At 33.1% G+C, this 12,632-nt stretch overlaps 1 protein-coding gene across 4 annotated transcripts in view; it reads right to left on the reverse strand.

The window, feature by feature from the left end:
* LOC135210020 (constitutive coactivator of peroxisome proliferator-activated receptor gamma-like) overlaps window positions 1-12,632 on the reverse strand; it is a 138,697-nt gene that overhangs the window by 6,217 nt on the left and 119,848 nt on the right. For all 4 annotated transcript variants that reach the window (XM_064242791.1, XM_064242789.1, XM_064242790.1 and 1 more), the window contains 3 exons: window positions 12,449-12,632; window positions 9,560-9,668; window positions 5,528-5,726 (listed from right to left, as the gene is read on the reverse strand). In XM_064242791.1, the coding sequence (XP_064098861.1) occupies window positions 5,528-5,726; window positions 9,560-9,668; window positions 12,449-12,632 (492 nt within the window). The remainder of the gene's footprint in view (window positions 1-5,527; window positions 5,727-9,559; window positions 9,669-12,448) is intronic.

The following is a 12,632-nucleotide window of genomic DNA, read 5'->3' on the forward strand; positions in this document are numbered from 1 at the left end:
AGCAAACAGATTTTACGTGATAAATCAAGGGAAAACCTATTACAACAATTTTTTTTTCTCTCAACATGACTACTACCATAAAGTGACTAAGTTTTGCTATGCTACAGCAGCAAATAAAAAGTAATGCTCCTGCAATACTGACAACATAACTCATTAACTACATATTACCTTTCCTCCATGCAATGAATCTCAGTTGCACTAGCTTGAGCACCAATCATGACAAATCCCCTTACTGTCACACCTAGTCCTCCTATAATGCTTTCACTACCAATCGCCAGGGACAGACACCAAAGACGTTTACAATGGCACTTTCCTGGGTACAGTTACCACTAACTAACTGACCTGTTCACACAAACATGGTACATCTGCTGAGGTGCACACTAATGACCCCAACAGGATTGACACAGGAATTGCAAGAGTAACTTAAACAAAACTGAAAAAACTGGTACTTACATACACAAGCATAGAACCAAGGGGCAACTTGCTACTAGACTAAGCAGGATACACACACACAAAGATCAAAATCCTCTGCGCACACATAAACGAACAACATCCCCATAAGTGACATTTGTTGCCAAAATTTACTGAAATGAGGTGGAACATACCCAAAACTTGACCAGAGTGCAAATACAAACATTTTTAATACCTAAAAGAACTGGGTTATTTACAGGGACACAAAATAGGGAAAGTGAAGTGCTGACCTTTCCAAGCACAAAACACTACTGAATCATGTAAAAATTAGGTAAATTCAGAAAACCCAAAAATAAAATGCCCAAACAAATTAATTCTTGAAAATATGAATGCACAATAGTATAAATCACTTGGTGGAAACTAAAATCCTAGGCAAGTGCAGTAAGGGTTTGTGTGACTGACTTCTGTTGCACAGAGGAAAGGCAATATATAGTTTTTGGTATTATAATGACAAACTAAAGATCAAAATGTTTAATAAATGATATAACTCACTACTTGTCAACAAATAGTATCAATAACTGAAAAGCAAGCGTGCATGCTGAATAAGAAGTTTCTATAATGAAAACTTCAACAAAATATATTGCTCTGCCTCAATAGTATTTGCACATACACATAACATCCTCAACGGTCCGGAATACCCTTAAATTCTAATTCAATATAAGCACGTGAAAATTTGCTATTGCATCAGTTTGTGCAGTGATGAATCAAAGTAGTCTGAAAAATATTTTCAATAACATCACAGTACAGTATCAGACAAGTCCTTTAACGCTGATACCAGCTCAACATACATCAGACTGTTGGAAAAAAAGGTTTAAATTTCACAAGCAGTCAGCGTTCTCTCAGTAACACTTCAAGGCAAGAAAGAAAAGAAAAAAAAATCTAAGAACACTATGGTGAAAAAATATGCAAAATCTAATTTTTACAAAGAAAGTGTTCTTCCTTGAAGAAAACAGGAAACTTTACAACTATATCTCATCATTTATAAAAAAAAAAATCAAGACCTGAAAGTGTACCTTCAATACATCAAGACCTGAAAGTGTACCTTCAATACAATGTACACAAGCTACACATTTGTGTAAGCATACACACAAACATTTAACAATGGAAAGAAGCCCTTAGCGAAAAATGAAAATCCAACAGGAATGAAAGAATATTAACCCTTTGAGATTCGGATGATAACATAGGATAAGATGCAAATTTCATCTTGAGATTCTGGTGAGAAAGGAAATTAATCCTATTCTATGAATTTTTTCAGATAACTTAAAAGTTAAGGAACACTGCGATGATAATGACTGACTAGACTGGAGTATTTTTGACAGATGGGCACAGTCTTGCAATGAGAGTGAAAAAAATCAAAGTCAAGTAAATATTAGTGTTGCCAGTTGTAGGTAAATCTCAAATCTTTGTAGATAAAGATATAGTAACTGTCTCTAAGGGAACGACAAAGAGTTAACTCTCAAAATAAAGGTAAGTGAAGAGTTAAATGAAGTTTGCAAAGCTCAATTCATGTTCAAGGGTGGAGTTCTATCATAATATTTTTGTCTGAAAATGACACATGAAGAAGGATGGAGTTCTATTCACAATACTTTGGTCTGAAAATGACACATGAAGGCATAAGTATTTGTTTTGGCCAAAACAGGTAAATAAAGATCCAATGCAAATTTTATATAATAAGCAACAGTGAGAGTAAAGAAAGTTATACAGAGAATTTGGAAGGAAATGAATATGACCTGAGGCACACTTGGAAACTCGTGAGAGTAAGTCAAAAGCAGAGATGAAAACTAGACATGACAAGAAGGAAAAATCTGTTAACTAGAAGTAGTTATCCTCTAAGCAAGTGTAGTGGATACCAATGAGATCTGGTTCATGCTACTCTCTCCATTTTCTACAACAATTCCATATGCATGGAACGAACTTATGGCGCCTTATCAAAGTTGAACTAGTATGTTTTATGTTAAATAAGTTAGACAAGATGAGACCAAAGGCAATGTGAAAAAAATGGACGAAAGTGATACAGTTGGCTGCCAAAGGAATACTGCAAAGAACCTGTAATACTATATAAAGTGAGCCAGTCAACTGTATTTAACAAAGAATAATTGTTACACCATGATTTAAGCAATAATATTTGATGAATGTTGAATAAAACTAAGCAACACCGTACAATGGCTTGAATGTAACAACTAACTACCTCATCTATAGTTTATACCACTCTTCAGGATTAAATTTGTTCACTGATTACTATTAGTGTTACTGTATTTCTTTGCAGGCATAATTCATATGGGGATATAAAATAACCATTAAAACCATCACATATTATAAAAATCTTGACAGCAGCTTACTATTCATATTTCCAATTAATGTAAAATTTGATCAACATATACAATGTCACATCCTGGAATATGAAAAATTTCATTCTGACATTGCAAATAACTGTACCTTAGTCAGCCATAGCCATACCAGCTTAAAGCTCTAACAATGAAATATGACATGAAAAGAAAAAAATTGCAAATAATACCAAGATAAAGTTTGGAATACTAAAAGCAACAAGAGAAATAAAGAGGACTTATTTTGATGAAAGACAAGAGAGGTACTCTGACAAGCTATTCACACCTTTTATAGAAATTTTATACAGATACTCAAAAAACCAAACCAGTTTCAAGGTTGGTGCTCACGTGCAATGACAGGAAAGCATAACCAACAGGGTACGTAACTCCAAGTTTACACTGTCAAAATTTCATCACTGAAAGTAGCACAAGGAAAAGAAGTTAGTGTTTTTTACATATACAAAGGTTATATTAACTTTCTGTCAGTCACAGCCAATAAGGAAGAAACGGAAAACTCACCAATACAATAAATATTCAGTGGGTGATTTTCAAAATAAGAGTGGAATTTCTGATTAGATCAGAGTAAATATTATACTGCAATTTATTCAATGAAATAAACTAGCACTTAAAACTGTTGTGAAGCAAGCAATACAGTCTGTGCAAATTTGTTTTGAACTTGTAATAGATAAAAGTGCAAGACATTTGTTAGAAAATTCTTTTGCCCTTTTCAAAAAGAATGCCCACAAAATATCACCTACCATAATGGATTTGAGACATCTGTAAAAACACAAGGAACAATGTAAATCACAACACACACAACAATAATAGAAGGGAAGTATAATGCACAATTATGACAAATGAGGAAACATACAACACAGCTCACAATAGGTCTGTGTACTTATAAAAGGAAAAAAAAAAAACAAGAAGAAAAATCTCCAATTCACATTAACTTCTACATAGGACACAACATACAATTATCATGGACTACTTATTAACATCAGTAATTTGTAGTTGTATTTATAATCTCTCATAAATCATGTGTCAAAACCAGGATCTTAGCAATTAGGTAAATACTTTGTATATAAATTTCTAAATTTTATCCTACCTTTGGGGTAGAATCTATTATTACCTTCAATAACCAATGCCAACAACATGAATATGTACCTGATTGGGAAACATAATTTACAATCCCGATAGACTAACATATATGGAAGAGATTTTTCTTACTATAGCCAAAAAATACACTTAATTTATAAATATAAAATCAGAAAAATGTCTCTGAAAACATGCTGAAAAAGAGCATTAACTCCTTCATGTACCCAATTGTAGGCTATTTCCTCTACATTCAAAACTGTCATATTTTAGAAACTCCATCGTATCACACAAACAGTATTAGCAGTTAAAAAACCCATAAGACCTGATAGAAAAAAAAAAGAAGGAAATAATGGTGAAGTCAGTATAGGGCCTCTGTTAGTGAAGAATTTCAAAAAGGCCCTTTGCATTGCAGATTTGGAATGGAACATAAAAGTTAGGTCAAAACAAATGCTGGGACCTGTGAGGTCATTCAGGGCTGAAAGGGAAATTGTGTGTAAAAATATTTTAAAGGTGTAATAAGAGGAAATCTTGCAACTGGACTATGAAACAACTGTAAGGATGGAAAATAAGATGGAAGAGAGAGAACGTGAACAGGTACAGTTAAAGGAATGAAAGGAGTAGCAGCAAAGGGCTGAAGGTACATTACAAAGAACCTTAAATATGATGCCAATATTGCACTGATGTCACTAACCCCCTCTCGAGACATGGAAATTGAGTGAGCATTTACATAAGATAAATACCAAATGCCATTGGCCCATCATTTCTAGGAAAGCAAGAAGTTTGTAGTAGCCTATGGGGAAGAGAGCAAAATGTTTGGTCATCAACTCTTGACAAATAATCACTAAGTACCAACCTGGAGTCATATCAGCAAGAAATTTTTTTTGAAGTCCAAAAACAACAAATTTAAAGGTAACCGAGTTTTTTTTGTTGAAGTCCAAAAACAACAAATGAAAAGGTAACTGAGTTAATGTATGAAAAAGATTATACAAGTTTCAATGCAAGAGTAAAAAAAAAACAGAAGGAAAATAAAATGGAAATGAAAATACTATATCAAAATTTTAATATGAAATGGAAGTTTAAGTTGTCCATAAATCTCCTGACTTGTTTTTGTCAGTTTTTGCACCTCATATTTCTGTATATACTTAGAAGCCACATGCAATGTGTGTACTAATAATGGTTGCACATACATGAAAACTAATTTTAAACTATACTACCTGGTCCAAAGTTCAGGTGTACTACATGCATCATTGATGGCTTATTATGTTTTTATCCCTCTCTACTATATTTGTTACTATTTAACTTTATTAAAATGTATTAATATATGTACACCTGCACAATTATGTTGAACATCACAACTTCAAAGATATATCCTATGTAAATTATTTTCAAAACTGTATGGGCCTAATTTTAGTACGTACAGTGCTTTTAAAAAACTAACTTCACATAAAAAGAAACACTTCTCTGAGTTTGAAAAATTTAAGAAAGGGTTTTCCAGAGGAACCTACCTACTTATGAACTAAAGACAATTAAAAAAGTATATCTCCAATTCAAATAGCTACAAATGCTTCAGCTTACAAGATACAAAGCATAAGAAGCTAACACATCTAAAATGACTGAACGAAATAAAATCGCCTTACCATTTACTGACTTCTGAAGTATTCTGTAAATTTTTGCTCTAAGAGGCTGAAATACAATGGCACCAGATGGTAATGATGTAGTGTAATCTTCTAATGTTGTTGATGATTCATACGGTTCTCCACGCAGAATTGTGAACAGGTGGCGCCCAAGTTCCGAATTGATATGTCGTCTCCGAACACGTTCACAAATATCCAAGTCCTAATAATGTTAAAGACCCATCAAGACTTAAAATAACAACTAATATCGTAAATTAAGGAATTCTTATACTTATCCTTATAATATCAAAACACAAACACCTATTTATTTAATCTGATACTAATAATAAAGATATCTGATTTTAGTTTAATCCAGGAGCTGTTTCACTGCACCTTGATATGGAGAATTAGATTCTCATTCTGTCACTGGATTCTCTTCTGATTTTTGTGATATGTTTTCAAAATAATTAGCCAGTACATTACTCCCTTCAAAGGCACTTACAATGTAATGACTGTCACCACAGCTTTTTAAAACAAATGTTGTACTGGTTTTAATTTTACTAATTCTCCAAAAAGTGGACGGAAAAATATTTTTATTCACTGAAAAACAATAGATGACCATTACTGAATTCGAGCTCATTTAACCATGCTTTGGAACTGAACTCTTCATTTCTTGTAGATTATTCAGTGTTCACTACAATTACTATGGGACCTAGTACAGTTCTTAAAGCTTGATGTACCATAATACCTGAAGTTCCTGTGACTATCTAAGGACTGGTTGTTGACTGAAAAAACCTGTAATTTTTCAGAAGGGAGCTTTCTAGCTATGTGAGACAATCCATCACCAACAATTAAGAACTCATCTTTGAGAGTTTAATTTTTCTAGACACTAGCAAGGTGATCTATGCTAAGGTAGACTATTCCTACCTTAATATTAACCCCTTAATGCCGAAGGGGTATAATAAAAATCGTTTCCCGTATGCCGGCAGGGTTTGGGAGTGAGTGCCGAAGCGGAAAAAATGTTTTTTTCAAAAAATCACAGCGCGCTTAGTTTTTAAGATTAAGAGTTCATTTTTGGCTCCTTTTTTTGCCATTGCCTGAAGTTTAGTATGCAACCATCAGAAATGAAAAAAAATATCACTATCATATATAAATAATGCGATATATGATAGCGCAAAAACAAAACTTCATATATAATTGTTTTCAAATCGTGCTGTGAGCAAAACGGTTAAAGCTAACGAGTTACTTTTTTTCGTTGTATTCTACACTAAATTGCAATCATTTTGGTATATAACACATTGTAAAACAAGCAAAGCAACACAGAGAAAATATTATCACAAAATGATGCATGAATTCGTAACTTGCGGACGTAAAAAAATGTTTTTTCAAAAATTCACCATAAATCTAAATATTGTTCTAGAGACTTCCAATTTGTTTCACAATGAAGATAAATGATTGAATATTACTATACGGTAACAGTTTTAGCTTACAATTGCAGTTTTCGACCATTTTAGATGAGTTAAAGTTGACCAAATGTCGAATTTTTTTATATGCAAATATTTCGAAAATGAGAAAAGCTACAACCTTCAATTATTTTTTGTTGTATATTACATGAAATTGCGCACATTTTCATATATAAAACTCTATGAAACGCCTAATATGAAATGGAGCAAATATTACGAGAATGCGACGTACGCATTTCGGAGATTTGCGGAGGCGAATCTGCGCGCGGAGGGAAGGAAAGTTTTTTCAAAAATTCACCATAAATCTAAATATTGTGCTAGAGACTTCGAATTTGTTTCAAAATGAAGATAAATGACTGAATATTACTAGACTGTAAGATTTTTAGCTTATAATTGCGTTTTTTTACCATTTCGGTAGAGTCAAAGTTGACCGAACGTGTTTTTTTCTATTTATCGTGATTTATATGCAAATATTTCGAAAATGAGAAAAGCTACAACCTTCAATTATTTTTAATTGTATTCTACATGAAATTGCACACATTTTCATATATAAAACTTTATGTAGCAGCTAATTTAAAATGGTGCAAACATTACGAAAATCGGACAAAAAAATTAATGATTTTTTTGGAAGAGTTACCGCGCGGACGGAAGGAAAAAGTTTATTTCACAAATTCACCATAAATCGAAATATTGTGTTAGAGACTTCCAATTTGCTGAAAAATAAAGGTAAATGATTGAATATCACTAGAATGTAATAGTTTTAGCTTACAATTGCGTTTTTGACCATTTTGGTCGAGTCAAAGTTGACCGAAGGTTGAAATTTTGGCACTTATCGTTATTTATATGAAAATATTTCAAAACTGATAAAAGCTACAACCATGGATTGTTTTTAGTTGTATTCTACATGATATTGCGCACATTTAAAATGGTGCAAACATCACAAAAATCGGATGTTTTAGTTGTATTCTACATGATATTGCGCACATTTAAAATGGTGCAAACATAACAAAAATCGGATGAAAAAATTTATGATTTTTTTCGGAAGAGTTACCGTGCGGACGTAAGGAAAATGTTTTTTTTTTCATAAATTCACCATAAATCGAAATATTGTGCTAGAGACTCCCAATTTGTTGCAAAATAAAGGTAAATGATTGAATATTACTAGAATAAAAGAGTTTTAGCTTACAATTCTGTTTTTTTACCATTTCGGTTGAGTCAAAGTTGACCGAAGGTTGATATTTTGGCACTTATCGTTATTTATATGAAAATATTTCAAAACTGATAAAAGCTATAACCATGGGTTGTTTTTCGTTGTATTGTACATAAATTGCGCACATTTCCATATATAAAACTTTACGTGACAGCTAATTTAAAATGGTGCAAACATTACGTCAATATGACGAAAAAATTTATGATTTTTTTGGAAGAGTTACCGCGCGGACGTAAGGAAAAAGTTTTTTTCATAAATTCACCATAAATCAAAATATTGTGCTAGAGACTTCCAATTTATTGCAAAATGAAGGTAAATGATTGAATATTACTAGAATATAAGAGTTTTAGCTTACAATTGCGTTTTTCGACCATTTCGGTTGAGTCAAAGTTGACCAAAGGTTGAAATTTTGGCACATCGTTATTTATATGAAAATATTTCAAAACTGATAAAGCTACAACCACGAGTTTTTTTTTGTTGTATTCTACATGAAATCGCACACATTTTCACATATAATACTCCATGTATCGGCTAATTTAAAATGGTGCAAAAATTATGTCAAAGTGACGAAATAATTTCCGAGATGTGTCGCTGATACTTTTTAGTGCGATAGGAAAGAACTTCGCGCTTGCGCGCCTGTGTAACAATTGTAAACAAAACAACGCCTTGATCCGTGAGCTCGCAGCATCCCCCAAGGCGCGTGATTCAAAAGTTTTCGCCTAGTAGGCCTATAACTATTTTTCCGCAATTTAAAAAAAAAAATTTTTTGTATCGACGTACCTACCATACGTCCAATCAGCACCCAACAGACAATTTATATCGACATTTAATACGTCCAATCGGCGTTAAAGGGTTAATGAGCACAAGATCACTTGCATGTTATTTGGCCAATACATATACTCTTGTTAAAACAAATAAGGCAATTACACCTTGCTAATGAAATGTGTGTAAGGAGGTGATCAGGTTCAACTGTATTCATGACCCCATAATTTAATTATGTCGGTGAGGAAAATGCCAGTACAATATACAAAAAAATTATGCGAATCCCTAAATTTTTAAAAACAGCTGCCAATTACCTATGAATAAAGTTTACGGGGCTTAAGTTAATTATCTATAATCTATTAAATTAAAATTCATATTAACATTAAAAATAAAAAATTTTCTTTGGAACATTCATCTCCACAATTTCCCTTCAAACATACCATTAATCTTTTAGGGGATTCTTTGAATCATAATGCATAACCTAAAATTCAGCTTAAAAATGACCAGTAATTATGTAGTGAGCTAGAATCTTTATGAAAGAGAGGCTCAAATTACAGACATTCAAAGTCTACATTAAATACATATGCATATGAACTAAGTGAACACGCTCTTCCTACATACCGGTGAATCTTCTATGTCGGTATACTCATCAGGACCGTCAAGATTCAAGTGATACATTTTAATACCCTCCACCAACAATGGGGTTCGACTTTCATCCCTGAACACTGCTCTGAAAAATTCAAGAGGACATAATGTTAGATGTAACATACCTTTTAAAGAGTAACAAGGGGTTACTACATGAAATGTACAGCATAACAGTGTAGCTGGTTACTATTTACATAAAAAAAGCCACCAACATAGAAAGCTGTAAAAATTTCCTACAACTATATTAAAAGCTATTTAAAGTCAGGCCATAATTAAATAGTCACATATTTATGTTGCAGTAAATGGAATACCTTTGAAACTGAAAACATTTAAATAAAACCTTTTCAATGTTTCTGCAACACTGAAAACATTCAACTAAAATTTACTTGGTGTTTTTGCAACACTAATTTTTATAAACAAAACATACTGTGGTTGTTAAAATCAGTGTTTTTTTTATTCTAATGAAACATTACTAATGGTTGTCCATTATATGGTTTACTTTGTCAAAACAAAATAAACTTAAAAATGTGTTAAGCTCATCTCCGTAGTAAATAAAACCAACTTTGGACAAAAAAGTGATGTGAAATTAATTTTCATGCTACATTAAAAATTACAGGTTCAAACCTCTTATTTAGTCATGCTGTAGTGGCCTGTACAGTGCAGTGAGCCAAGAATTAAGTCCTCAATATGTAAAAGTGAATATCCTTCGAAGAGGAAGTCCCTAAGCCCACTAAATCACAATATACCTTTGCCGCCTTCTAAAATTTAGCAGTTGGAACATGGGGCTGGCATAAGGGCACTATCATAAAAATTTACATTACTATAACTTGGGAATATTTTATATTTTGTGTATGTCCATACATACCTAAAAGAAACATTTTACTTTAATTAGGGTGAAATACTAACTAGGTGGGAGGCAGTAACAACATTTCAATGGACAAACAAAAATTAAGCTGATATAACCCCAAAGTATGTTCATGGTCATGACCCTCCTGAATAGCAAGTGGCACATTATGTGATGCAAGAAGGTGCAATATTACATGGGTTGTGGATAAGAGTATGCTAGTCCTCATACTGTCCATAACACAACCATCAATTCGATCAACATAGTATTCAACCAAACATTTATTATTTTTCATCAGCATAACTGACATATCTGAACTTCGACATCATGTCAGCAGTTATTTATTTAGAATTATAGAAGTGTCTCCTGTACATCTTTCAGATTACATATCTTGACCAGCTCTCAAAGCCAAAAAGACTTTCAAAGTGAATTAGAGCAGGATGGAGCCTCTCATCCATCAGTGTCAGAATGTTTCAGTTCTTTTCACAGTGATACTGATGGGACCTTGGATAACCTGATACTCATGAACATCTGTGGCAGTTACAGTAGATTAAAATTTCTTCATTCCTGTAATGTTGACATGAATTCTCACAGTACCTGTTTCGGCAGCCTACCTTTGTCACTTTGTGACCATGTTTGAATGCAGAGGTCTGCACCTCTGATGCAATGCACAAAACTGTTTTATAGCCAGTGTAATGTTTTGGGAACATGTGCCTCTATGCCAGCTTACTGACAAAGTATTTATACCTCTGTAACAACGATCAAATGTCTCTGCTACACAGTAGTGAGTCTTAGGACCAGTGCTACAGATAAAGTTAGTTAATGTGTCTTTGGAAGACACACCTCCCCCTGTCGTATTTTCATCCACATGCAGACTTCCAAGAGAGTAACTATGCTTCTAGAACTAAAAAAAAAAAAAAATCTCAAACCAACTTAATCAGAGATGTGTAAGATGAAACAGACAAAGGATAACTAAATTTATGCCCAACAAACATATCCCTGCATTACATGAAAACAAAGTAAAGGCACGTGTGAGAAAAAGGGCCCCTTGAGTGGAAACAATTACCTGGAAGGCAACTGTTTCCAGCATCAAATCTTGGCTAACAGATACACTGTAGATTACAACAGCATAAGCAATATAAGAATTTTGTACTCTGGATGGAAATATTTCTTCAATACCCTATATACGCATATTAGCATCATTAAGCATTTAGCCTCACCACCAAGTCAAATTTCAGAATCTTGGATATGAATGATGAAAGGATCATTTTAAAATTAGGGTTGAGAATTTTGGCAAGGTGAACTGGTCACATTCCCATTAGTGTAAATAAAAAAAAAAAAAGGGCGAAGTACAACTGTGAACAATAAGTTGTGAAAGGCTTGATATCACTTGTACCATATAACTAAAACACATAAGATAATTCAAAACATAAGTCACTCTCTCACCATGGAAAAATTTTAAATAAATTTAAATATTTGGTCACTTCAAATTAACCAAAGTATATGAAGGCAACTTACTTCAAAAGATTACATACAATTCAAGCATACAGCAGTGCAGTATGTGAATAAGAACAACTACATGACATGACTTACACACATTCACAAATGAAGAAAACATTTTAAAAATATGCCATAAGATGCCTTCAATTTACTCATAATTCAATCAACAGAGCTTAACTACAAAGCAAAAAGCAAATAAAAACTTCTTACAAAGAACAGTATCCTCAAACTAACAAGAATGCAAACCTTTACTTCTTCTAATAACAACCTAATGACAAAGTGATCTGCTATCCTCCTTGGATTTTCGGCTTGAAAACTGACAAATGACTGATAAATGTACAATATCATGCTATACTGTAATATAAGGTTTACATTTGAGACACTTTACACTGACTATCCCTATTCCAATAAAATGACAAAACTAAAATCAAAGCAAAAGGGTGAAATTTGCATAGAGTATCAGAGTAAAGAGAGGATAAATGACTTCCGATCTGTCAAAGGGTTGATTCTATCACTCTAACCTTGCCAAAAGTGGCAACTGTTGCAAAAGCTGATCCATGGAGGGTTGCGTGTTCATAAACGTGGCCACTTTGGGGATGAGTATCTCAGGTGGAGGCCTATTACTATGTCTATGGTGATGACTAGACATTTTAAGAGACTGTTGGTGAAACATAATCAACTGCTCCTGGTGAATCACGTCATTAC

Source organism: Macrobrachium nipponense, chromosome 39, assembly GCF_015104395.2.
Source record: "Macrobrachium nipponense isolate FS-2020 chromosome 39, ASM1510439v2, whole genome shotgun sequence".
Lineage (NCBI taxonomy): Eukaryota > Metazoa > Arthropoda > Malacostraca > Decapoda > Palaemonidae > Macrobrachium > Macrobrachium nipponense.